General features: G+C 43.3%; 1 protein-coding gene across 3 annotated transcripts in view; it reads right to left on the bottom strand.

The window, feature by feature from the left end:
* Positions 1 to 1,864: 1,864 nt before the first annotated feature.
* Positions 1,865 to 27,828, bottom strand: part of DCDC2 (doublecortin domain containing 2) — a 46,327-nt gene continuing 20,363 nt past the window's right edge. For 2 of the 3 annotated variants that reach the window (XM_035125972.2, XM_035125974.2), the window contains 8 exons: positions 26,299 to 26,375; positions 26,080 to 26,211; positions 21,183 to 21,329; positions 20,059 to 20,113; positions 19,112 to 19,262; positions 7,768 to 7,871; positions 3,183 to 3,482; positions 1,865 to 2,384 (listed from right to left, as the gene is read on the bottom strand). In XM_035125972.2, coding sequence (XP_034981863.2) covers positions 2,280 to 2,384; positions 3,183 to 3,482; positions 7,768 to 7,871; positions 19,112 to 19,262; positions 20,059 to 20,113; positions 21,183 to 21,329; positions 26,080 to 26,211; positions 26,299 to 26,375 — 1,071 coding nt within the window. In that variant the 3' untranslated portion in view covers positions 1,865 to 2,279. The remainder of the gene's footprint in view (positions 2,385 to 3,182; positions 3,483 to 7,767; positions 7,872 to 19,111; positions 19,263 to 20,058; positions 20,114 to 21,182; positions 21,330 to 26,079; positions 26,212 to 26,298; positions 26,376 to 27,828) is intronic. The other variant, XM_035125975.2, reaches the window with a different exon arrangement.

Below are 27,828 nucleotides of genomic sequence, written 5' to 3'. Positions count from 1 at the left end.
GTGAGGTTAGAGGGAAACGAAATACAGAAAACAGCAAACAGTGATAATTACGTATTTAACCATGGTGATTCATAAAACAGTTTTTGATCTTTTGTGAATTATTATGCGTGTAATTATCACTGTTGTCCTTTTCTGTATTTCATTTCTTTCTGATCTCACGCTTTCCTTTCAGTTCCCAATGACCTTCTCCCACGCAACTACGCATAAATGTACCCCACCTGCATCTCAGGAAACTGCGCCATGCATCTGACGAAGTAGGCTATACCAATTGAAGGCTGACGATGGAGTCTGACTAAATTCCATCTGATAGGCTAAGTAAGAAGGATGGAGAAAGATGGGAGATGGGAATCTATAGCACAAGAATTGCAAGGGGACACTTGAGAGTTTAAATCTCAACAGGAAAAAAACAATTTAGCATTTTGTAGATTGCACGACAGGGGACACAGGTGGTGCTGTGGTTTAAACCACTGTGCCGCTTGGACTTGCCGATCAGAAGGTCAGCGGTTCGAGGCCCTGCGATGGGGTGAGCTCCCGTTTTTGGTCCCAGCTCCTGCCAACCTAGCAGTTTGAAAGTACCCAGTGCAAGCAGATAAATAGGTACTGCTCCAGCAGGAAGGTAAACGGCGTTTCCATGTGTTGCTCTGGCTTTGCCAGAAGCGGCTTAGTCATGCTGGCCACATGACCTGGAAAAACTGTCTGCGGAAGCGGACAAACGCCGGCTCCCTCGGCCTGTAAAGCAAGATGAGCACCGCAACCCCGCAAAAAAATATTCCTGGGATGTTGTCACTTCCCTGTATGCTACTTACAAACTGCAACAGCAGGAATCTTCATGTAATGAAACTAGGTCATTCTAATAGCAACTTACTAGCTTTAATATATCCAAAGAACAAACCCTAAAATACACTAAAATTTGCTGAATTCAGGATGAAATATATAATTACAGAAACTGGTATCGCCAAGCCAAACAATGTTTAAGATTTTTTTAAGTAATTGTATTTATCAACAACTACAAACCAAACTAAATATTCAGCCTATTACAAAAAGGAGCGAGAGAGCTACATCAAGGGATGTAGCAAAACTTAAATGAACTGCACATGGATTTATAGGGCAAACGTACCATCAACCTAACTTATGAAACATCAGTTGGCATTAACATATCTGACCCAATATGCCTGATTTCTCATGACCTGCAAACTTAAGCCAATGAGATGAGAACACAATTTTCAAGATGACGTTTAATTTTTAAGTAATTTTATTTTCTCCCATAAGTGTTATTAAACCCTAATAATTGTGATTGGCTAAATGTTTAAAGCAATGCGCTTTTAGAATCAAAGATAAATTCTTTATAGAAATTTTTGGCTGATTGATCCGTTTATCCCTCATAGCTAGCCTGCTGGAGAGATCTTCGACCTAAATGAATCTGGCCCACTCATAGCGACAGAATTATGCCGGACACGTTTTGGGTGGGATAATGAAGTACATTTACTTAGAAATAAGTAAAGTCAGTGGGGTTTTCGGCCATATCGATGCACATTGGGTAGGGCTGTTAACGCATGCTAACATAGTGCAATGTAACTATTTGGTATTATTGAAACTATTAAAAGAAGTCCTTCAGCTTGTGTCACATTCTGTCATCCCATCCAGCTATCAGTTCCTGACATGGAAACTCTTGATCAGCACATGGCATTCACGCTTTCCATGGAAGAGAGGACACCTGCATGTACAGGTGAGTGTAACTTCCCATACACACAAGAGCCCACCTGCACAGCACAGGTAAATTTCCATCCTGTTGTGACCCCCCCCCCCCTTCACTCTCCATATCACACAAAGTGAGACAAATTAGATCCTGGAAATACACCACAGCTCATGTTCACAGAGATTTATTCAGCTATTAAAAAAATATGACAGGCTCTCCATTTTAAAGTCGCAAAAATATTCTTCAACTCTTCTAAACAAACATGGGGTACACATTAGGCCTAGTTCAATATTCAACATTCTGCGATGGCAGTATTTCTTCAATTAACACCTATGCTTCCCCTTAGAATTCACATTGGAGAAAGACCAAATCTGGGGACTATAATTCAATCTTCCTCTTAATTATTCATTTAATTATCTAAGTTCTGGTATACCACATTATCATGCCAGCGTTCAGTGGGTGGAACTCCACCATATTGTCACATTATAAATTAATAAAGCGCACACACACACATACAAAATTGCTTTGCACTCCAAATAGTAAATCCTTCATTTTCTGGTAACCTATGTCCTTCAAATTATGTCTATGCTACTGCCGCATACGCATTGGTTTGTTCGTTTTTTTCACTCTCCTGTGGGCTGGTGATGGTGACTCTTGGAGCTGAGGTTTTCTCATAATTGGAATCATCCTAGACAGAGAGAAAGGGGGGGGGTTGCATATTTTAACTTGTCATATGGCAGAGATTTTTCTTTTGTATGTGTTGATGTGATCGAGCAGAGCCTGCATGACCAGGACCCATCAAGCCAAGTGCAGATCCATAGCCATGTGTGATGGTTGGGAACTCTCCTTCTTTTGCTGTTCCACAAGGCAGAAAAGCTCTGAAGGTTGATCAGACCCCTTGTAGGCCACCACAAAGGGCTGGCTGGTGAACTATGTTTGGCTTGATGGGCCACAAGGTATTCAGTTGAGCGATAAAGCAACTAGCCTATAATGTGCTTGAATAAAAACAACAACAACTGATTTCTTCATGCTATGTATGAAACAAGTAGTTTTAGAAACCATTAAATGATGACAAGCGAATAAGCTAGCATCCTTAGTTAGCTTCTTTAATGTGCAAGGAAAAAAGTGAAGAGGATAACTGGGTGACAAAAAAAAATAGCAGCGTGATTATACAAGCTAATTCATCCCAGTCTAACTTTTTATTTAACCAATGGAAGTCAGAGTGCACAGAAGACTGGTGACCGGCAAACGTAAAGGTTGCAACGTTATCACAATATTGGTGTCGATGCAACATGTGAACGCGTTACCACTGGGATCACCCAGTAGGAGATTATATACCGTCCTCATATAAAAGGTTGCAAAAAGGCAAGAAGAACTGCTCCAAGGCTGAAAATCCAGCTATGGAATATGCTGGCTGCAAACAAACCTATTGTTAGAGCAGAAAAAATGAAAGCAGTAGCACATCGAAAGAGCAAAGACATGTTACCTGTTTTTGATCATCAGTACCTTCTTTTGTTTCTTCTTCATGGCCATTGTGACCCATCTGTTCACCGTTTTCCTCATTTGTTCCCCCGTGCGCATGACTGCTAGGCTCATCTTGGTCAAGGTTTTGCCCTTGCTGCTCATCATCATAATGGCCATTCAGATTCTCTTCTGTTCCGTTGATGGCCTCCCCTGTGTCGCCACCCTGATCCGCCTCCCCATTCATAGCTGAATAGTCTTCTTGATGCCGAGCTTTATGTTCCGGTGCCATGGTCTCTTCCTCATCCACAGTTTCCGCTGGCCGCTAGTAAACCCAAAAACCCAAATTGTGTTATGCTCAGCTCTTTTGATTAATATAGAGAGAACACATATGAGGTTCACAGACAAGCCAGGGTAAAGCTACTTTAAAGAGAGGAACTGTGCTCTGAACTGTGATGCAGCCCAAGCATCTCTACAATTACAGCACCATGCTGTTTCAACAATCTTATTCTGGTATAAGGGAGGTAGGCCTCAGAAAACCAGACACTGGTGACAAACTACAGGGGAGCCTTGTGAGCTTCCCAGCTGCAACTAACTGGACACTGTTAGGTCCAAAATGCTGCATATGGTTGATCTTTGGTCCAATCCAGAAGGTACTTCTAATACCCCACATGGGAAGCTCCTTTGAAATTAAAGGGTGGCTAAAAAGGGCTTGCTGATCAGAAGGTCGGCAGTTTGAATCCCCGCGACGGGGTGAGCTCCCGTTGCTCGGTCCCAGCTCCTGCCCACCTAGCAGTTCAAAAGCATGTCAAAGTGCAAGTAGATAAATAGGTACCACTACAGCAGGAAGGTAAACAGTGTTTCCGTGTGCTGCTCTGGTTCTCCAGAAGCGGCTTAGTCATGCTGGCCACATGACCTGGAAGCTGTACGCCGGCTCCCTCGGCCAATAACGCGAGATGAGCACCGCAACCCCAGAGTCGGTCACGACTGTACCTAATGGTCAGGGGTCCCTTTACCTTTACCTAAAAAGCATCAAATGATAACAGCATGGATAATGCCATAAAAAGCAATAAGGTCGAATATCCAGCTGAGCAAGCAATCCCTTGGATATTAAGTAGTTCCTTATACCCTGACCAAGATCATTCCAATTTAATAATTTCAGACAGCACAAACATGCCTTGACAATACACACGGGACCTAGCTGAACCTATTTTATAACCACCCAGTAATTCAACCAAGCAGCCAGCCTGTTTTTGTACTGTTTTCTGGATTTTTGCCTCTATTCTCAAAATAGGTTCCAAAAATCAGCTCAGATAAGCCCATCTATAACAGAGTGCAGGTAAAATCACAGTCTGAAAGTAACTCCCGTGCAAAACATGGGAAAGCAATGTTTGAATAAAAAGCACTTTTTAAAAGCATCTTTTCAAAAGTAACTAGGCATTGACTATGGATATTACCTGTTGCCGTTCAGACAAAAGGGGAAAAACAAGATCCTAACAGGCACACACAGCAAGGCATAAATGCAGCTTCAGAGAGCACTTAGGCTTGAAGAAATGAGCAATGCTTAAATACCGCTGCCATTTCCCAGTGAGCAATGATTTGTTATATATCCCAAATGCTTTACAAAGCAAAGCAAAACTCAAAACATTTTGTTCCCTAACCAGCTGGGGTTGCTAAGTGACAATGGAGCACCTGTTTACAAAATTTAAACATTTGAAAAGGGGGGGGAAATAGTTGCTTCTGGGCTGGATTCAGCCTGATTGGTTTTCACTGCAAAGAGACATGTGCATTTGTAATTGTGTACATTTTAACTTTGTCCAACTTTAAATTTGAAATTTTGATTTCAGGGGCTAAATATTTTGGTTGTAAGTCGCTTTGGGTTGCCCTGGGCAAGGCTGGCAATTTTAATAAATAAATAAATAAAAATATCTTATTTTGAAATGTGGTAATATCTGAGCGCCAACATAAGCACGGATCTTTAAGATACAAGTCAGATTTCAAAGGTCTCAATGGGCTGAGTCCAAAGAGGTCACGGCAAAGCAGAACAAATTGCACTAATGCAAGAGAACTTCCCACTCATCCTCCTACCTTCCCATGTGCCCCCTGCATCCCTTCAATCCACTCCAGAGGGTTGGGGGGGAACCCCAGAGCAGATGGGGGGCTGCAGGGGCAGGCACAGAAAGGAGGGAGGCTTCTGTTGCACAAACAGACATTTTCCCACTTGAGCAATGACTTCATGGAATACAAACCCATTATAATTTATTGGTTTAGATCAGGCATCCCCAAACTTCGGCCCTCCAAATGTTTTGGACTACAATTCCCATCTTCCCCGACCACTGGTCCTCTTAGTTAGGGATCATGGGAGTTGTAGGCCGAAACATCTGGAGGGCCGCAGTTTGGGGATGCCTGGTTCAGATGCAGTTTATTAACATAACATTTACGTTACCAGCATAAGCACAGTGAGGAGCCAAAGGTTGCTCTGCAAGGAACTACCAGTTAGCAGTAGGGCCAGCTCTTTTGTTCTACGATTTTGTACCTCTCCTTAAGTGGCCCCACTCTGAAGCAGGCCAGCCAAGACCAGCATTATTGGGGTACCATCAGTCCACTCATCCCTGGGCAGCATCCAGTCCACCTGTCATCTAGACCAGGGGTAGTCAACCTTTCTATACCTACCGTCCACTAATGCATCTTTATTGATGCTCGATGGAAGGAGGATTCAGCTTGTGCTGTAGAACCCCCTACTGCCCACCTAGAATACTGAAATGCCCACTAGTGGGCGGTGGGGACCAGGTTGACAACCCCTGATCTAGACAGTGTTATAAATGGACAGAAAACAAGTCTATTGATTACTTTACTTTATACCATTTACAGTGGTACCTTGGTTTTTGAACATCTCCGTTGATGAACATTTTGGTTTTTGAATGCCATAAACCTGGAAGTAAATGCTTCGGTTTTCAAACACGCCTCAGAAATTGAACATGCCACGTGGATTACATACTGAGTTTTCCATATTGAGTTTTCTGTATTGAGTTTTCAATTTTCGAACGTTTCAGAACGTCTTCCAGAATGGATTACGTTCGAAAACCGAGGTACCACTGTAATTATTATGGAGGACTTCCTAGCAATCCATCAGAAAGTACTTTATATGCTTGAACAACAAGTGCCTTTCTTATCTGGTGTCACTTGAGAACTAACCTTTCTTTTCTGATTGCAAAATTCAAATAGGATTTTGAACCAGAGACCTGCCAAACATCATGGGTAAGAAAGCCATTAAGAGGCATCAAACATGAATGTTTTGCATCTGCACAAGGATCCAGAGGACAGGGTTCACTCGCGATACTGTGACTAAAAACAAAAGCACTTCCATCAAGGGGTATTTCTCAGATGCCAGTTCCAAAACTTGAATCAACGTAGACATCCGTTTTTCCTCTAGAAGGAAGACTAGCCTGGTGTCCATGGAGGCTTTAAGTAGAGGTTGAATAGCCAACTGTCATGTATGATCTAGTTGAGATTCCTGTACTGCAGGGAGATGGACTAGATCCCCCTTCTAAGTCTATGATTCTATTATTCCTCTGGCCCTGTTGCTGCCACCGCACCAATTTCCCTCCGATTTACTGCTACTATTGACACCATCGCCACTTTTTCTAGGCTAACAAAGATGATACGGATTCACAGCAGCTGCATGTATACGCACACAAACAAACAAACACACAAACACCAGCTTTGAAACACTTGATAAACCATAATGAAAAGCTGCCATGAAATTCAAAAGCTCCAAACCTATTAACATCTTCAAGATTCCCATGCTATCCTCACCGGTCCAATGCACCATCAATAAAGCAATAATCAAGAGGCCAACAATAATAGCTCTTCTTTTATTACATTCCACGCACTCTAGAGACCTATTCCACAAATGCTGCTGCTGCCCTAAACAAATTACTATGGGATTTAACTAATCATAGTTTCAGGGTCCTATGATTTTCATCATTATATTGCTTCATGCTTGTAATCTGGCTGAGGATTACCTCATTCTCCATTACAAAGACTGAAAGATACCCATCTTGAACGTGACAGCATTTATCCTGTTATTCATTCTATTGACTTCACGCACATAGTTCAATTCCTTACAAAATTTGATATTTTTTATAGGGGGTGGTTTATTTGAAACTTGAGTGTCATAATACTATTTGTGTTCAGAACAGTTCAAATGCAAAACAGAAACATTTTGCATAAATCTAATGCTGGTTTGCACTTTTTGCCGTTTATTTTTATACCCCATCCATGTGGCCCGTATGAAAGTTCTAGTACTCAATAGCTAAGCTTTTGCTTTAATAGTACATTACTGCACTATTCAACGACCATTATTGAATAAGGTTCTAAAAAGGTTACAGAAACCAGAAAATGGAACTTAGGTATTCCAATGCCAGCCAAATTCAAAGGTTTGCGTTCCTTCACTGATGGCAGTCTTAGTACATTAGCCAACGAAACAGTTTACCAATAACAGAAAAAGGATGGATATGACAGCAGTGGAAAGCCCAAGAGAAATAAGCCACAACTTTACGGCAAACCTATTTTCATTGTGAGTCACTCGTTCAAAGTTTGCAGCTTACCTGGTCAAGTGGGACCTCAGTTTGAGTGTCTTCATCTTCCTGGACTTCCGCAGCCCCCCTCATTTCTGATCGCTTTTTGCCAGCCTTGTAAACTCCTTCCTCCTCTGAAATTGGAAAGAAGCAGAGTCCAACTGTGACACTGTGTGGTAATGTTAGTGAACTGCACCCAAGGACAGCCTGGGAAAGGTTTCTCGTTCTTCACAGGTGTTTACTCGTACAGATTTAAGACATGCACCCATCGTTTTTGCTTTTGCTTTATAAGAGCACTGGCATTCTTACATGGAAAGAGAACAAAAATAACCACTGGAAGGAATTCAGTGTTGTGCTGACCCTCTGGATAAGATTTGGGGGTGCCACAGGGGCACCCAGAAGAGGAAGAGAGAAAGCCCTGTTGTGCTAGTGAGAGCTTTTGCACAAGCTTTCCACAAGCTGTCCACTAGCACGCTGGGTTAGTTGAATCTGGGCTTTCGGCTAATGCTTTGTCAAAAGTTGCACTAGCTCAATTCTGAGCTTTAAAGCAACTAAATATCAAACACACTTCTAAAGGAAAACATAGCACACATGTTTCACAAAATAGATGTTAACAAAACCCTCAAGTTGTTTTTTTTTGTCAACAAAGCTTTACTCATTGGATTTCTTTCAGCATGGATAACAGCTGGTACTTTGCTATGTCCACCGTGGTTAAAGACAGCGATAAGGAAAATCTGTCAAGGACTACTCAAAAATCAATTTCATTTATTTCAAGTGAAAAGAAATTGTATGTTATTATTACATATTTTTATACATTCAAATAATTATTAAATCATAGAAATGGGATAACTATAATATATATGAAGGCAAAGAAGACAAATATTACATAGCCTGGTGGAGAAGAAGGAAGCAATAAATGTGTCACCAACCCAAACTTGGCTAACCCAAATTTAGAAAGGAGATGTATTCGCAAATAGGAACACTGATACATTTTGTTTCTGGCTTTTGAACACGGTGGAGAGACAGTAGAGGGCTTTCTCAGTGGCTGCACACCATCTGCAACTCCCTTCTCAGAGAGACATACAGTGGTACCTCAGTTTGAGACTGCAATCCGTTCTGCGGAGGCGTTCGCTCACTGAGGCGTTTGCTCGCCGAAGGCACGCTTATGCTCATGCGCAAAGCGCCGATAAAGTGCTTCTGCGCACGCAGATCGCTTCTGCGCATCCAACACTGCGGAACCCGGATGTAAACTATTCCGGGTCCGCGGCGTTCGCTCACCGAAGCGTTCGTAAACAGAGGTAGTCGTAAACCAAGGTTCCACTGTACTAGCAGTTCATGCAACTTTCCGCATTTTTTTTCAACTGGTATTTTAAATTGGCTTGCCATGCATTTCTGCCTTTTGAATTAAATACTTCTGAATGTAAAGTTTTAAACATGCAGGAGAACACAGCATGCAAATAGAAGAATAACTTTATATACTGTCTCGCTCTATCCTGGGGGGGGGGGGGAATCAGATGGCTGTATTAATCACCTGCTACAAAACCCAAGGCTACTGCCCAGACAAGGGATAGTCAATGCATAGAAGAGGGGGAAGGGTGGAACTTGGCTGCAGATGTGGAAGCAGCAGCTGGAATTCAGCAAACAGGATTCCCCACTACCTTTCTGCTAGAGTCCTGTGAGTGTAGAAAGCATGGGAACATGGAAAAAACCATTTGGAAGCTGGAGTTTAGCACAGCTTCCTATGCTAATGTGGGGGGGGACGACGACTATGGACTCCTGTGTCACTGAAAGACATTTCTCTGCTTTATCCAGCTCAGTATCTCCATTCCGATTGACAGAAGCTTGCTGATACACTTTGATAAACAAGAAAATTACATGACTATATTAAATAGCAAATGAGTTATAAATTCCAACAACTAATAAGAAATCAATATACTTTAAATAATAAAACACAGAAAATTAATGTTTCCTGCATACGTTCCCATTCTAGGCAGACCTAACAATAAAAAAAATTATTGCAGCACAAATGGTAGTATTATGCATAGCCATTTAATACATTTCAAATTTGAAGTTGATTGAAGTTCAGCATTAGGGAGAAAATAATCATGGTAATAACACTCTGCCCTGAATATTTCATGGAAATCGGGGGCATTTACAGAGCTGTAAGCTCTGTATCTAAGTTAATGTAACTACAAAAAAAATTTAATGTCATTTACCAGATGCTGCCTCATGAAGCAAAAAAACAAAACTAACCCATAATAAATGCATTGTTCATTACATCCAACAAATACCCAAAAGGGATGGAGAGGATACAGGATTGTTTTCTAAGCTTCATCCAAGCCAAAAACCAAAAAACTGGCATTGTTGCAGGAATCCCTTTTAAAATGTCTCAAGAGAATTATAAATCTCTCAAGGGAAGGGAACATTTTTGTGTACAAAACAGCAGCCTCTGCTATGTTCTCTCACAGAAAACAGGAGGATGAGAGGAGACATATTTTAAGGGGCAACATAACAGAAATGAAACAAAATTGATGACAAGGAAGCAGAACCATTTTCAAAATCCATTTCCTGATAACAATGAGCTTAATCCATTCTGCCATAGGCATGGCACTCACACACAGAATCAGTAACAATCAAGCCCTATGTACATTTACTCAGAAATACGTTTCTGCCAAGAGCAGAGACAGGAAGTTATGTTGCTGTTGTTATATAAAAGTGTGAATTATTGCTGAACTGGTAATCTGGAACTTGAGCTGGTATAGAAGAGACATGGCATAGCTGAATTGGCATAGGCAAGCCTGGCGTAAATGAGACACTGCCTGTCTGCTTATATGTTATGAAGGATTAGAGAAATTGAGTTATCCTAAAGAGACAGACTGGCACTGTGGGTTAAACTACAGAGTCTAGGGCTTGCTGATCAGAAGGTCGGCGGTTTGAATCCCTGCAACGGGGTGAGCTCCCGTTGCTCGGTCCCAGCTCCTGCCCACCTAGCAGCTCGAAAGCACATCAAAGTGCAAGGTGGGAAGGTAAACAGCGTTTCCGTGCGCTGCTCTGGTTCGCCAGAAGCAGCTTTGTAATGCCGGCCACATGACCCGGAAGCTGTCTGAGGACAAATGCCGGCTCCCTCGGCCTATAGAGCGAGATGAGCGCCGCAACCCCAGAGTCGGACACGACTGGACCTGATGGTCAGGGGCCCCTTTACCTTTAAAGGGACAGGCTAGGGGCAAACCAAAACCACACCACAGGTATTATTAATTCTTTAATATGCACACCAACAACCATGACTGAGTGTTAATTTTCAGTGATTCAATATGTCCTGTTTACATGTTGAGTTCACTTTTATAACAATAGCTGGAAAACACCATCTTGTGATAATGTTTTCCTGGAAAATAAATTACTATGCACCATAAACCAGAGGGCCCAAAGGTATGGCTGTTTGACTGTGCTGTTACCCCATCGTCATTCTGCTTGTAGCAATGGTAATGACCCCAAGCTATTATGTTGCAAAGAATACATCTTATGAAGCAGAACTCCATTCTCCGTTTCAGAGAGATGGAACAGCACAGCAAAAATTGTTGACGACAACAGTAAGATAATGGAAACCAGAGACCAGTGAGATAATGGAAAAGGTCTTCATAACATGAGAAAATGGTTCCAGTAAGAGTCAAAGACTCCAAAACTGTAACATACGGAGGTGGTACTAGAATGTGGTTTTCATAATATACCACCTGTGTTCAATAACATTATGAAACTTTATGTATTTCACATAATGACTTGAACCAGCCTGTCCATTCTTTTGCTGCCACCTTCTAGAAAAAGCAGGCATAGCTGCCAAGTATCCCGTTTCCGCCGGGAAAACCCCTTTTTTCCTACTGTTTCCCGGCGGTCTCCCGTTTAGGTTTTTATCCCGATATTCTCCCTTAAATCTGCTTCTGCCAGCGGCCATTTTTCTGGTGCCGCTTTGCCCTTCTATGGGCACCAGAAAATGGCGGCGCCAGCGCTGGAAGTCGCTTCCACGCATGACCGGAAACGCGTAAAAGCGACTTCCGGTGGCGCTTTGCCCTTCTATGGGCATCAGAAAATGGCAGCGCCGGCGCCGGAAGTCGCTTTTACGCGTTTCCGGTCATGCGTGGAAGCAACTTCCAGCGCTGGCGCCGCCATTTTCTGGTGCCCATAGAAGGGCAAAGCGCCACCGGAAGTTGCGTCCACGCAACTTCCGGTGTCGCGCGCTGCTGATCCCGGATCTTTCCGTCCAGGACTTGGCAGGTATGAAAGCAGGCCATTCTTGTTGGCTTCTCAAACCTCCATTCAGAGTCTGTAATATATATTACAAGCCAGGACCAAATGGGTGGAAGCAATTTTTGCTCTTTCTTGTCACACATAATGAGAATATCCATTTGCAAGTATTTCTCATTAATGCATACATGCTCCACATAGATGTCAGCTCTTGAAAATTACTGCCAAAATTCCTCTAAATACTAATACATTACCATTCGTCTTTCAGAAGAATACCTATCAACTTCTCAGCATGAAGAATACATAGAGACATTACAACCTCAATTTGTATAGCAAACCAAGCCAAACTGATATTGCAGGTACATAGCATAAGGAAACTATTACCTTGTGGGTAGTAAAACCCTCATTTCAAAGAACTTGTGGGGGAGAGTTATAGTTTCAACCCCAAGATAGTCACAAATTGTTACACATCCTTCTCAGAAAAATAAAAGGGACATTTCAACACCTGCTGCATAACCTCTCCAATTAAAGTTATTTAATTTTTCCTTTTAAACAAATAAAAGATACAGCTAGCACACAATATTTAAAAACTGGATGCAGGGATTAACCTGCCCTGCCTAAAACAATAAGACTCTTTGAAATACAAGAAAGGACTCTATCATATGATAAATATAACAGTGTTTTCCCCCCTCTATAGAAGGTCACAAGAATGTTTTAGAAACTGAGAGCTGATTATTACAGAACCATAGATGGACCACATTTGCAGAGATGTATGAAAGAGAACTGTTTTTCAGTGGGTCTCAATCTTTCCAGAGGATACCGCCCAGAAGATGGTGCTGGGAAACTGCTGCTCCATTAGTGGCTACTGGGGAACAGGGTTCCACAAAGGACCAATCTTAGGTTATCTACCCATATGAATCTGCCCAAGCCTTAAGATGAGTAATTAGCTTGATTGGCAGGCCTATAGATCGGCAGATCTATATGAAAACACTATGAGAAATTATCCAGAGGCTTGGGATGCTGAAGTGTCATTAGTTTGCTTATGACACTCAGATCTACCTCTTGTTTCTATCTTCTGATCTTAGGGAAGTACAAGCACCCATGTCCTGCATCAATGTTTTTAGAATCGGTCGTGGCTTGGTGAACAAACTGAAACTCCACACCTGACTACAGTGCTCTGGTCCTTAGTGGGGTTGCACTGCTGCTGAAGAACAAAATACATGTCTGGTAGGGCTCCTGGAGCAGGCATTGCCCCTGGATGACCTAGCAATGACAATGGCCAAGAGCACATTTTACCAGGTATGTGTCACTCTCCAACTGCACTGGTACCTAGGGAAATCAGACACACATCCAAACAGTGTTAGGGAAAGAAATAACTAACAGTCTAGTTGACTTCTGCATGTGAAATGTGGGAGAACATATTGCCCTTGGCCTCAGCAGTAAAACATAGGAGGGTTGTTATTTGGTTAATTTTTGGCATTCTGGTTCAGTTTAAGTTGCTTAATCGTTTGGTTGGTGCAGTCATTTGTTCTGCAATGCTTGAGTAGCAGTCATAGCTCAGTGGCAGGGCAAATTCCTTACATGAAGAAGACCCCAGTTTTCAAACTCCCGGAAGAGGGCTACAATATTTTCCTTGGAAGTCTACAAAGGAAATTTGGAGGCTCGTTCTACCTGCTGATAGGGTTGAACAACAATGGGCCCACAATCCTGGACTATTCTTGAGAACAAATCAGTACCAGCCTGGATTAAAGGACAAAGTATGATTTAGTGATCACATTGAGGCATCTCTTGTGGAGGTGAGGGAATACCTTTGGCACAGCCAAGGAAAATTGAAACTGTACCCCTTGGCTCCACATTTGACTCTGGGTAAGGGTTAAGGCAGGTGCCTTTAAGAAGGAGTAAGGCAGCAATTAACACCTTTCCTTCCTGGAAATTGTGGTCTCACAGGAAAGTTAGGAATTTAGTGAATAGCTAAGGTTGACTTTTGCATATATTTGAAAGTCATGGTCAAGCCTACACCAATATTTTGTCCCTTGTCTCCATTCTGGATAGCAGGACAAGGAACAAGTTGCATATTAAAAAGAAGTTTTAATTAAAAAGGCTCAATGGTTACCCAGCCTACATATTTCAACTTCAGAAAAACGGTTCAAAGGAATGCAGGATTCAGATAATTTAAAACTTCTCCACAACATTATACTTAACACTTCCCAGCTAAATTCATCAGGTGTCTACATGATTAATTTTGAAGCACCAATTAATTTATGTTAACTTAAGTTGTTGCTGGCATTTAATTAGAGTTTAGCTTTCATGTTCTTTATCTCTGTTGTTGTTGGCTGCTGAATTTGCTTTTGCTTTTTAGCTCAGGGGGTTGGGGGTCATTATTGTAGTAGATTATTTTATTGTTTCATGTGAGCTGCCTTGGAGGCCTAGATGTGGTGTAAAGCCAGGGGATTAGCATCTTAAAAGAATTTTTTATTCATAGCATGAATTTGCCAATCTCCCACATTGTAATGTGTGGCAAAAACAAACCATGACATCTGTTTTAGTATTACATCTAAACCAGGGGTTGAGATTTGTTTCACGCAAAAGAGGACAAGAACAATCCTTACCTTACTGAGGTTTGCTTGAACCAAACCGAAACAATACCCCTGGTTCAGAAGTTTTGAAACTACAATTCCCATCATCCCTGACCATTGGTCCTGCTAGCTAGGGATCATGGGAGTTGTAGGCCAAAAACATCTGGAGGGCCATCGCATCTGCAGAAAACAGCAGCAGGAGACTCTTCCAGGTGGTTCGCAATTTAGCGGAACCACCTGCTCCATCCGGGCCCAGTATGGGCCACATGATCTCCTGCAATGATTTTGCAAAGTTTTTTGCAGATAAAGTCGCTCAGATTCGGGAAGAGGTAGACTCCACCGTGGGAGCAGGGCCGGGGCGGGGGAGTGCTAGAGTCCTGTCTAGTCAAGTTTTGTGGGATCAATTTCAATCTGTTACCTCCGAGGATGTGGACAGGCTGCTTGGACGAGTGAAACCAACCACCTGTCTCCTTGATCCTTGCCCATCCTGGCTTATAAAAGCTAGCCGGGAAGGGCTGGGCGATGGGCTTCGCGGGTTGGTAAATGCTTCTCTCCATGAGGGAGCCTTCCCAGACCCGCTGAAAAAAACCATCTTTAGATCCGGCCAATATGGCCAACTATCACCCAGTCTCAAATCTTCCATTCTTGGGCAAGGTGATTGAGCGAGTGGTTGCTGAACAACTCCAGGCACGCCTGGAAGAAGCGGACCATTTGGATCCCTTCCAGTCAGGATTCAGGCCTCATCATGGGACTGAAACTGCCTTGGTTGCACTGGTCGATGATCTCCGACAGGCTAGGGACAAAGGTAAGAGCTGTTTCCTTGTTCTGCTGGATCTCTCAGCGGCTTTTGACACCATCGACCATAACATCCTTCTGGACCGTCTAGAGGGCTTGGGAGCTGGGGGCACTGCCATGCAGTGGTTCCGCTCCTTCCTCCTGGGCCGTGTTCAGAAAGTGGTGGGGGGGGATGAGTGTTCAGACCCCTGGGCTCTCACTTGTGGGGTGCCTCAGGGTTCTGTCCTCTCCCCCATGCTTTTTAATATCTATATGCAGCCGCTGGGAGAGATCATCAGGGGGTTTGGGCTGGGTGTCCATCAGTATGTTGATGATACCCAGCTCTACCTCTCTTTTAAATCAGAACCAGTGAAGGCGGTGAAGGTCCTGTGTGAGTGCTTGGCGGCGGTTGGAGGATGGATGGCGCCTAACAGATTGAGATTAAATCCTGACAAGACAGAAGTACTGTTTGTGGGGGACAGGAGGCGGGCGGGTGTGGAGGACTCCCTGGTCCTGAATGGGGTAACTGTGCCCCTGAAAGACCAGGTGCGCAGCCTGGGAGTCATTTTAGACTCACAGCTGTCCATGGAGGCACAGGTCAACTCTGTGTCCAAGGCAGCTGTTTATCAGCTCCATCTGGTACGCAGGCTGAGTCCCTACCTGCCCACTGACTGTCTCTCCAGAGTGGTGCATGCTCTAGTTATCTCTCGCTTGGACTACTGCAATGCGCTCTACGTGGGGCTACCTTTGAAGGTGACCCGGAAACTACAACTAATCCAGAATGCGGCAGCTAGACTGGTGACTGGGAGCGGCTGCCGAGACCACATAACACCGGTCCTGAAAAACCTACATTGGCTCCCAGTACGTTTCCGAGCACAATTCAAAGTGTTGGTGTTGACCTTTAAAGCCCTAAACGGCCTCGGTCCGGTATACCTGAAGGAGCGTCTCCTCCCCCATCGTTCTGCCCGGACACTGAGGTCCAGCTCCGAGGGCCTTCTGGCGGTTCCCTCACTACGAGAAGCCAAGTTACAGGGAACCAGGCAGAGGGCCTTCTCGGTAGTGGCACCCACCCTGTGGAATGCCCTCCCACTAGAGGTCAAAGAGAACAACAATTACCAGACCTTTAGAAGGCATCTCAAGGCAGCCCTGTTTAGGGAAGCTAAAGGCAAGAAATACTGCTTTTAGAAGTGGAAACAGGATGCTGTACAGCTCAGCCAGAGCAGATTTAAAGAGAGGTATCCGGGTGGCCAAAGAGGCGTACAGACAGCGGCTGGGGGATCACCTACAGAGTAATAACACCAGGCAGGTGTGGCAAGGTGTACAGGAACTGACGGGGCAAAAATCCAAAGATTCCTTTGTGGACGAGGGAGGGGCATCCCTCGCAGAGGAGTTGAATGTCTTTTTTGCCCGCTTTGAAGCAACATCTGCAGCAACACCTGCGGAGGCTAGGCCACCATCACCACCGTCGCCACCATCGGTGCAAAGGAATGTGGTATTCAAAGTGGAGGAGGGAGAGATGAGGAAGGTGCTGAAGGGAATCAACTCAAGGAAGGCTACAGGGCCAGATGGAGTAGCTGGAAGAGTCTTAAGAGACTGCGCAGACCAACTAGCGGGAGTCTTCACTGGGATTTTAAATCGATCCCTAGCCCAGGCTACTGTCCCATCTTGCCTGAAGTCTTCTATTATTGTTCCAGTACCAAAAAAATCCAATCCGGAGAATCCGAATGACTTTCGTCCAGTAGCACTTACACCCATAATTATGAAGTGCTTTGAAAAGCTGGTACGAAATTATGTCATTGCCTGCCTACCAGAGGGATTGGACACATTCCAATTTGCCTACAAAACGAAAAGATCAACAGAGGATGCCGTGGCGATTGCCCTCCAAGCTGTTCTTGCACATTTGGAGCAGCGGGGGAGCTACGCCAGACTGCTTTTTGTAGATTTCAGCTCGGCATTCAATACCATTCTACCGCGACGTCTGATAACTAAATTGGGAAATCTGGGGCTCCCGCTATCACTCTGTGGGTGGATACTGGACTTTCTCTCAGATCGCTCCCAGAGGGTCCGGTTGGGCCCTTATATGTCTAACATGCTTAGGACTAACACAGGAACACCACAAGGATGCGTGCTTAGTCCGCTCCTTTATACTCTTTATACATATGATTGTGTCGCTGCCCACCCTAGAAATAGGGTTGTCAAATTTGCAGATGACACAACCGTGATTGGGCTCATCTCTGATAAGGAGGGTGAAACTGAGTATAGAGATGAGGTGGAGCGGCTGACAGAGTGGTGCAGAGTCAACAACTTGCTCATAAACACAAAGAAAACTAAGGAGCTTGTGGTGGACTTTAGGAGACAGAAGAACGAGGTCCAGCCACTCTTGATTGACGGAATTTGTGTGGAGAGGGTAACAACGTTTAGATTTCTAGGCATTGAGTTACAGGAGGATCTGTCCTGGAGTGTTAATACAAGGGGGCTTGTGAAGAAGGCGCAGCAGAGACTGTATTTTTTGAGAATTTTAAGGAAAAACCATCTTCCACAAAAGCTGCTGCTTGCCTTCTATCACTGTGCCATACAGAGCGTGCTCACGTACGGTTTATGTGTGTGGTACGGAAGCTGTACTTCCCAGGACAGAGCAGGGCTGTGTAGAATTATTAAAACAGCAGAGAGCATTATTGGCTGCTCACTCACCACCTTAGAACAAATTTACACCACCAGGTGCCATAGAAAAGCACTAGACATATCAAGAGATCCAACGCACCCTGGTCACCATTTCTTTCAGCTCCTGCCATCGGGACGGAGATATAGAACAATGCAGGCAAGAACGAGCCGTCTCAGGAACAGTTTCTTCTCTGGAGCAATTTTGGCCTTAAATGGAAAGCCCGGACTTTGAAGTCATCTTATTTTACTTGTTATTTTGTAGTATATTTACTGTTTTTAATTAGCTTTTGTAATTTTGGATTATGCGGAATGCTTTATCTGAGTGGATGTAGCAACCGAGTAATTTCGTTGTTCCCGCAAGGGGACAATGACAATAAAGATATCTTATCTTATCTTATCTTATCTTAATGTTTGATGGATTTCTGTATTTTAATGTTTGATGGATTTCTGTATTTTAGAATTTCTGTTTTGTTGGAAGCCGCCCAGAGTGGCTGGGGGAACCCGGCCAGATGGGCGGGGTATAAATAATAAATTATTATTATTATTATTATTATTATTATTATTATTATTATTATTACTATTATTATTATTATTATTGAGGAAGCCTGATCTAACTCTGTTGTGTATTTTTAGCCCCTTAAAAGAGCTTATTGAGAAACTGGTTTCATTCCGAAGATAAAAGCTCACTAAGGATTGGTTCTTTCTGCATTACCCTGCTTGTGTGACCATTTGAAAATGGATGTAGGCAGCCCCAGGAATTGAGGTGGTACCCACACCTGTGCAATGGCATTGCGGTGTGCATGTACCAGGACTGCAATCACCGCTTCCTCCTTCATTTGCCTGGGGCATGTGCAGGAAGCAAAAGACCTGAACAGCCTAATCAATGGAAGGGATTTACCCAAGGGGTGTATTTCATGGACAGGCTTTCCTGATAGTCGGGGGGGGGGACATTTAAAAAAACATATATCTTTAAGTTAAGAGGGCCATGTCTGGAAACAGTAATCCTTAGCAAAATTCATACTCGCTCATGATAAAGACACAAGCGTCACAAATAATAATGGCAGCCAAACTTTAAGATTTAGCCACAGTTCTTGTTACTCCTTAAAATAGCGTCTTCAGGTACTTACCATTATCTGGGGGAACATGAGAACTGGTCACTGCTTTTATGTTTTCTTTTGCTTTAGCAGGTTTTTTAATATCTTGATTCTGTACGTGCTTTTCCTTTCTCTTTGGAGGTTGAGGAGAGGACACTGTTTCTGCTGTGTCAGTAGATTTGGACTGATGGTTCCATCACAAAAAAGGAGAAGGAGACTATTTAATTTGGGAAAACTTAAAACGGAACTTTACATAGGCTGCAATCCTATATAGTAGGAATGTCCAACAGGTCGATCGCGAACTACTGGTCCGTGGTCTCCCCCCAAAAAAACCAACAACTACAACAACAACTTTGCCTTCCTAAAAAAAAGCTCAACAACTTTGGTAGCTCACTGTCAGTTTTTTTATAGTGGGAATAGATCGCAGTCTCTTGAAAGTTGGGCATGCCTTATATATACACACCTATGGACCTGAAAGAAAGCCCCCATTGATTTCAATGGGCTTACTTTTAACAAGACATTAACAGGATTGCACTGCAAGCATCCTTTTCAAGTGAACATATACAAAATCTGTTTTATTATCAATATTCCCAAACTGGAATCTTGCCAAGAGCATGCTTTGGATTTAATGTAGGAAAGTAATATATTTGATGGCAGCGAGTGCAGGGAGCTAGTCGAACCAGAGCCAATGCAACCACTCACTTTCTGTAATCAATAAAGTTGTGGCCTAAATTCTGCCAAAAACCAAACCAAAATTTGAGTCGTGTGAATTTATTCAGGGGGGAGGTTTCTGGATCTGAACACGCAAACATGCAAAGGAAATAAGAAGCTCAAGTCTCTTAAACTTCTTCTCTTTGTACTTCTCTTTTGTATCCAAAGAAGAATCCTTGTATAGACCCGCAACAGAAAATGACATCTTATCTGATAAGAGTTAAACAAGCTGTTTAACCATGAAACATATATTACTTCTGAATACTTACGCTCCCCTTAGACTTTCCAGATCCACCAATAGGAGGTAGTGAAGATGACTTGTAGCTGCAGGAAACAATAATGGTATTTCAGGTTTAAAACACTTGTAATGTTCTCAACATCATGAATTATTCTGCTGAAACAGCCTATCTATTGCCAACAAACATAATGTCTTTATAAGGGTGCTTCTAGACGGTCACTATTTCCAAGTGCAATTCAATCACGTACTGGCAAATCCAGGTTGCACAATCAAAGTCAGTTTGGTGCTCTTGCGTAACAAACCCACTTCCCCCAAAATGGACTTTCTGCAATAAGGAAAGTGAGGGCAAAATGCACTGCAAAGTGTGGGTAACAACTGACTGAAGTAATGCTGGATAACATCCACCCAAACAAATCAGAATGGATGGTAATTAAACAGAGGACACCATCTAACCGCCGCACAAACCTTCTGCAAATGAATCATGATGAATGCTCAAAAACAGATCATCTGGAACAACCCAAGGTATTTAGAAGCAAATGATTTTGTGAAATATTTTGCTATTGTCATACATAGGAAGGACCCTATATAATATAAGAAATTACTGAAAAGCTAGAACACCATTTCAGATATTCACAAGCCACGGTTGTCATCTCAAAGACCAATTGCAGAGGAAGCAGTTACATGCAGTTACATACAATGTCCTTTTATTTGCGGTCTAATAAAACACTTGTGAAGGACAGTAACTTTTGCAACTGGGCCAAAATAAATTTGCTCAAGAAGCTATGGAAAACTAGGAATGGAAAACTCCTCAAGTGAGAATTGTTGACTTTACCGGTTTATTCAAACAGGAGCTCTGATCTGTTACTGTGTGAAGAGGGTTAGAGTGAATTAAGGTAGCTTTATGGAAGCTTCGCTCTGTCAAACAAAGCAAAACCCTTCTTTATCCTCCTAACCTGTTGCTTTGGGTCTAATTCACACTATATGTTTTTGTCTGTGCAAGTAATCATAATTTAGATGCTCATATAAACAAGCAAAACGTGTGAACCAGGCAATAAAAGATATCAGCAGCAATTGCAGCTGCACTGGATCCATGACACTGTATTATCATAATTCAAGTTCATAAATATGGCTAGTGCAAAAACCCATTAAACTTACCCATACGATCGTCTCATGGTGGACTTGGTGAACAGTAATTCACTATAGGGCAACTTCTTAAATTTGTCTCTGCCAACCGCTACGTAAAACTGCCCATTTTCCAAATCCATCCCACTCTCGACAGGTTTTCCGTCTAAAGTGTAGAGCCTGTAAAATATATGAGCACTTTCCTTTAGCAACTGAAATAGAACACCCACACCCTTCAAAGAGTGAACTAACCACTGAGAAGTCTAGTGGTACATTGTGAGCCCTCTTCCAGAAGAGAGAAGCATTTGCCCTTGGCGCCCACTTTGCCCCATCATTGGAACAACGTCAACTAAACTGGAAGGAATTGTCTGAAGAACCACGAGCAGGGCTCCCACCAGTTGTGTGTTAGGAACATAGGAAGCTGCCTTATACTGCATCAGACCGATGAGTCTGTCATGCCAACTGGCAGTGGTTTCTCCAGGGTTTCAGACAGGGCTCAGCCCTACCTGAGTTTGGTCCCAAGTTGTAGAGGAAACAAGCCTAACACAATATGTCTTTTCCGATGCCTTTCCATGTAAGCTTTATCAGTACTCGCTTTGTCCTTTTTCTTAGAAGCAGTGAAAACGCTGCTCATTTTTAACAATTTTTGAAATTGGGATGAGCTGTTTCTTTGAAAGCATTACTAAATTGCTTAATATTTAAATCTCTAAGCTTGGTCAGACTGTTGGCTTTGAGGGGCGCAGGATTGCTATGTTGCTGATCTATGACTCACTCCTCTCTATAACTCTGCAATTTCAGGTTTCCTCGAATACCTTTTTGGGGAGGGGCATGTTCTATCATTTGCAGAAACCAAACTTAGCATTTTGCTACCACTTACATTACACCAAACAAAAAGGCAACTCTACCAGCATCTCTTAAATATGCTGGGAAGCTCTGTTCCACACCTGCACCACTAATAAGAGCCACTAGATGGGATGGAAGGCCAGTTCATCTATAGTGCGCTTTAAAATGCTGATGGGAAATCAGTGTAGTTAATTATTCAGCAGTCTAGTGGTCAAAGCCTCAAAGAATTCAGCAAGTGTAAGGCCCCCTAAAAGAAAAGTCACACTTTTAAGTATGTGAGCTCAGAGTGCAGAAATTCTTCCGCATAGCTCTATACGACTCCATTGACTGTGTCGTTCACTCAAACTTTTCAATGTGCTCCTCAGATCAGAAAAGCTCTGAGTTTATTAAGGAAAAAAAACTGACACCAGCACAGATTGCCAACAAAACCCATTTAGAACTGGCCAGATTTTGAGACATTCTAACTGATTTGTTAAAATGTGCACGTCTACTTGAGTTTCCCATAATTCCCATAGCCTGTGTGCATGTAGCTAAACTACTGTTTGACATGCAGTCACAAAGCATTCACTAAACTAGTAACCCTTGGGGATGTTTCCCATATTGAAATGTTAGCTGACGGAAACGAACCCGAATGTCACTTATAAGATTTTTAAAAAGAACTGTAACATGAAGAAATTTATTTATTTATCTATTTCACAAAATTTCTAGATGACCCTTCAACACAGACAGTGATCGCAAGGCACTTTCCAATTAGTATAAAACATTAAATAAAAAAACAGTAAAATGCAATCATTAAACCCAGTCATGGGTAAGACACAACAGTGCAGGATAAACCTCTGAAGTTATTAGAAAACCTCACTAATTTCCTCCCTGAATTTGGTAGTGCACATTACTTCTTCTTTTTTAAGAAGAGAAAAGGGGAATTGGCCTTCACCAATTTTGCTGCAAGTTTAAAGTGAAGTTTTACACAAGTAGGTTATGACAGCAGTATAGTATAGGGGCAAGAGTGTTGGACCAAATCACCAGTTGGCCATGAAGCTTAATGGACAGCCTTAGAGCCGGTCCGTAACTCTCAGTCTGATGTACACAGCCATGAGCTCCTTGAAGGAAGGCAGGAAATAAACCTGTGAATCAATATATAAATGAAGTCTGTAGCAAGTGAGACATAGGACCTGTCTGTCCCAATGAGGTTAGACAAGTAGGTAAGATTTTAGACAAGTATGGTAAAACACCATACACTGGTTATACTGCAAGCAGACATTTCCGTTTTTATTCAGCTTATGCAAACAAAAAACAAACAAAAACAAAACTCTCTAAACTGAACTCCACTAATTCCCAATGTTGCCACAATCAGGGACCACCCATCACTGGAACAGTCACCATAAACATGGTAATGCAATGCACCAGCCATGACTCAAGCAAACATAAACACACATTTCCCATGCTGTGATTTTTATCACAGGTGTGATTGAGAGGCATTATTCTATTAACTAAAATTATAACTGAGGGAACAGCCCTTCAACACTGGAGTTCACATGGTCAAATGGAGCTTGTGTGCATAGGAGGAAGGGCTCCTTGGGAATTACAACTTCTGCAACCCAATCTAAACAGGTCCTCTACTTCAGGCGGAAGTGGCTATAGGCATGTGCAAATTACAGGGATGTCGTAGGAGTTGTCAGGCTGGAACGTCTCATCCACTTGTCAAATTTGGCCTGCCAGGGAGTAGGGAAATGAGGAAAATGAGGATCTGGCCCGCCAGCCAGATGCAGTTCTCCACCCCTCCCCTACACTATACAGCAGGCATCCCCAGACTTCGGCCCTGCAGATGTTTTGGACTACAATTCCCATCATCCCTGACATCTGGTCCTGTTAGCTAGGGATCATGGGAGTTGTAGGCCAAAACATCTGGAGGGCCGCAGTTTGGGGGTGCCTGCTATACAGGGTCTGCCTGCCCATTAACCTCTCTGTGGCACCAGAAATGTTGCATCAGCAGATATGGTGGGGCAGTGGCACTAACCTGACCTCCTGGCAGGGGAGTCACTGCTGCTTCCTGGAAGGGAAGTGGGATGAGCAAGGCAAGGGGGAGGGTGGCAATGTGGAAACACACTAGCGGGGCCAATCCAGCACTCCTAATGGTACATTTGCAATGCCAACTTCCCACCACCTTACCCCTCTCCGTAAACAACTGCAACATTGCTGCCAGGAGGTCAAGTAAGTGCCCCGTTGTCTGCAACTGAAATGTAATGCACAAGCTGTGCCATTTGTATGGCTACTGATGTGTGTAATTGAGGAAAAAGCCCACACTAATGTTCAGATCAGTCTTGGCTGTACCGAACCCTCTAAACGTTGCATCTGTTTATTTAATGAAGAGTTTTTATGTTTTTCAGAATCAGTGGCCTTTACTGGAACCTAAGCTAATGATAGTTCAGCTACAACAAGTCACAACAGCTAATTTGTTAATTATTAAACAAACAATGATAAATCGCACTAGCTAGCTCAATGTGTCCTCTAATGTTTTAAGAAATCAAATACAAAAACTGGATTTACAGGAAACATGGAAAAAAAACAAAAGGGAAGAAACACAGTGCGCTGTACAAATGCCTCTCAAGGTAACATGCTTTACCTTTGGGGTTTTCCCAAACAAAAGCTCTCTTCTGGACCTGGACCAGTTTGCTTTCAAAGCAGAACTGAAAACCCCCAATCCAGATGTTAACAGCAAACTATTAGGGCATTCCAACAACATGTAGGGTCATGCACCCCATCCCTGTCTTTCAAGTGCTGCCCCAACATTTCCATATTGAGTGGGAAGATCTCTAAAAGGGGTTTCTAAGCATGTTCATATGAACACAGGGTTCCTGGTCACTTGGAAGAAGAGTTTGGATTTGATATCCCGCTTTATCACTACACGAAGGAGTCTCAAAGCGGCCATCATTCTCCTTTCCCTTCCTCCCCCACAACAAACACTCTGTGAGGTGAGTGGGGCTGAGAGACTTCAGAGAAGTGTGACTAGCCCAAGGTCACCCAGCAGCTGCATGTGGAGGAGCGGAGACGCGAACCCGGTTCACCAGAGTCGACCGCTCTTCACCACTACACCACACTGGCTCTTCTGTGGAAGTGGAGACTTCTGTGTTCCCTTCAGACCTTCACACTTAACATAGGAAGTCAAGGTGACTCACATGGGACAGAAATGTTGGGGACGGGGCAGTGTGCCTCTGCCGCCCTCTTCACTCTGAATGTCTGAAGTGGCTTTTGACTTACTGTGAACAAGGAAATGAAGAAAGGTGTTCAAGCAAAGGTGAGAAGGCGGAGGCACAGAAGTCCAAGAATGGTTTGGCCACGGGGAAGATCTAAGCCAATGTGATTTCCCCCCAAACACTGCTCCATAATTACCTGAGCCATTATCATAGTCGTGCACACGGGGTGACTCAGATGTGCTCAGGCACACAGTAATGTTTATTTTAAAAAAGCCCGGAGATTGTGGTGAGGAGAAATTAGGGAGTTGAAATCTAAAGATTTCCCAGGCTGCCTATATGGCAAGACACTACCAGCCAGCTCCAGCCGATGCAAGGCAGCCAATACCTTAGCTCAGGGGTAGCCAACTCCCAAGAGACTGCGATCTACTCACAGTTAAAAACTGGCAGTGATCTACCCCCCCCCCCCCCGCTTTTGTGGTTCAGGTCAAAGTTGTTGAACTTTTTTTAGGAAGGAGGAAGACCGATTTTTGGGGGGGGGGATTCAGGTCAAAGTTGTTGAGTTTTTTCAGGAAGGAGGTAAAATGTTGAGCTTTTTTTAGGGGAGCCACAGTTGTTCAGCTTCTTTGGGGGGAGCCAATGATCTACCAGTGATCTTCTGAAGATATCCAATGATCTACCGGTAGATCACGATCTACCTGTTGGACATGCCTGCCTTAGCTCATGCATTTGCTGGCGGCTTCTACCTAGTAGCAAAAGGGCCAAAAACCCAGATTATTATGTATATGTACAACATTAGAGCACTTTCGCCACTAGAACTTGGTCCTGCTCAGCTGCACCTTGCTAGCAAAAACCTGAAACTGTGGTCACATTGACAACATGCCATTTCATCTTACCTGTGCACAGCACCACTTCTGAGTGTAACCTTTTCAGTAACCATTTCAAGAACATGATCCCATTGATTTAGTGCTCTTCTGGGGATGAAAAGACGCACGGCTGGGCTTACGAGGTCACCATTAGCAATCAGGCTAAGAAGAGGACAGGAAAAGTTGCAATCAGTTGGGTGTTCTTCAAAATAATGATGCTCAAACTGCCTATCAGAAAACCCAACTTACAAAACAGTGCAAGGCTCCTGAAGAGGCTTTCTAAACCGTGCAGACACGTTGATTCTGCTGTGGGAAACTGGCTTCACCTGAAAGATTTTAAAAATAAATACATCAGCAACTGATTCTGTCTCGACTTGTCATTATGACGACTTTTAAAATCTTACCTTATTCTTCCCAGGACCAATTTTCGAACAGAACCTTAAGCATATTACATATGACTCTGATTAGTAGTCATGTTTTATTTGTGCTTTTGTTGAAATTGTGCTTTCCACTTTCTCATCAAAATCCTTAGTTTTTCCTCTTCATCGTAGCTGCGTATTTCTAGCCACGACTTCCCTGAGCTTCAAAAGTTAATCAGTGCCTACTGATTTGCAAGTGGTGCTGCTGAGTCACAGGAAACTTGGCCTCCCAGTGTCAGCTCTGCTAATTTCTTGGCTGCTTCTCATAGTCCATGTTCAGCGGCTTGGAAAGAAACCTATCTCTCATTTGATACCAGTCAGGAGGCTATCAAGCTATATCCACCTTAACAGCTCCTCGTGTCTAAATGAGGCAAAGTACTGGTTTAGACATAATACTCTGTAAAAGCAGTCCAAACCCAGTTCAGCGGAACGCATCTGAGCCTATTAATCCTATATATACATGAGGCTTGTGCCTGTGGGCATGCACCCTTTCCCTCCTTTCTGTGGCATGTTTAAAGATTTCCTGTGTTAGGGGACAATCCAACCCCAAAATCCACAGGGACAAGAGTTGGGAACTGGTGTATCTCTGGCATAAGCATCAGATCCCATGAGCTGGAGATAACACCACCATAATTCCCTCTTCCTGGCAGAGCCTGGCCTCAGCTGGCTGAACCAAAACCCCTACACCAACACAAGCCCCGAAAAATGGCCATCCCAGGGGAGTGGCAGGCAGTGTTGGTAGCAGAAGTGCCAACTTGGCCACACGACCATGGATGCCCGGGGCTATGGGTGCCATGGAGTGTGCATGGCACTGGCACTGAAATTTGTGGGTGAACCAGCCTCCTCATGGGGAATTTTGTTTTGTGGGTGCTTGGTCCCCCAGGTCCCCAGGGGGTTGCCACCTATGTAATAGGCTATTTTTGCACACACCCCCACAAAAAATAAGCAACTTTAATTCTTGAATTAGAGAGGAACCATGAACTGGAAGCATGATGTTGCAGGGAGAGGGAGAGATTTCCTTAGAAAACGTTCTAAAAACTAGCAATATTTTTCAGCTCCCTAACTTTTCAGGAACTGCTAGAGCTTTTGCTCTACATACTGGGCCACAAGGACTATGTGTAGAAGTACTTATCTAGACAGTAATGGATTCCAGTGATCATTTATTAACTATTATTTCAATTTATATCCCACCCTCCAGAAAAGAAAGCCACACAGCATCAGTGCTATTCAATATATAATCAAATGCACTTCTGAGCCCTTTCAAAACTTCCAGGATGACACGTCTTTGCACTCAACTCTCATCCTGACATCCAGTAAGCTATACCTGCAGTTAAAATACACTCAGAACTACCCACTTAGC

The sequence above is a fragment of the Zootoca vivipara genome, chromosome 8 (genome assembly GCF_963506605.1).
Source record: "Zootoca vivipara chromosome 8, rZooViv1.1, whole genome shotgun sequence".
Lineage (NCBI taxonomy): Eukaryota > Metazoa > Chordata > Lepidosauria > Squamata > Lacertidae > Zootoca > Zootoca vivipara.
Note: the sequence above shows the minus strand (reverse complement) of the source record. Positions and strands in the feature narration are given on the sequence as shown.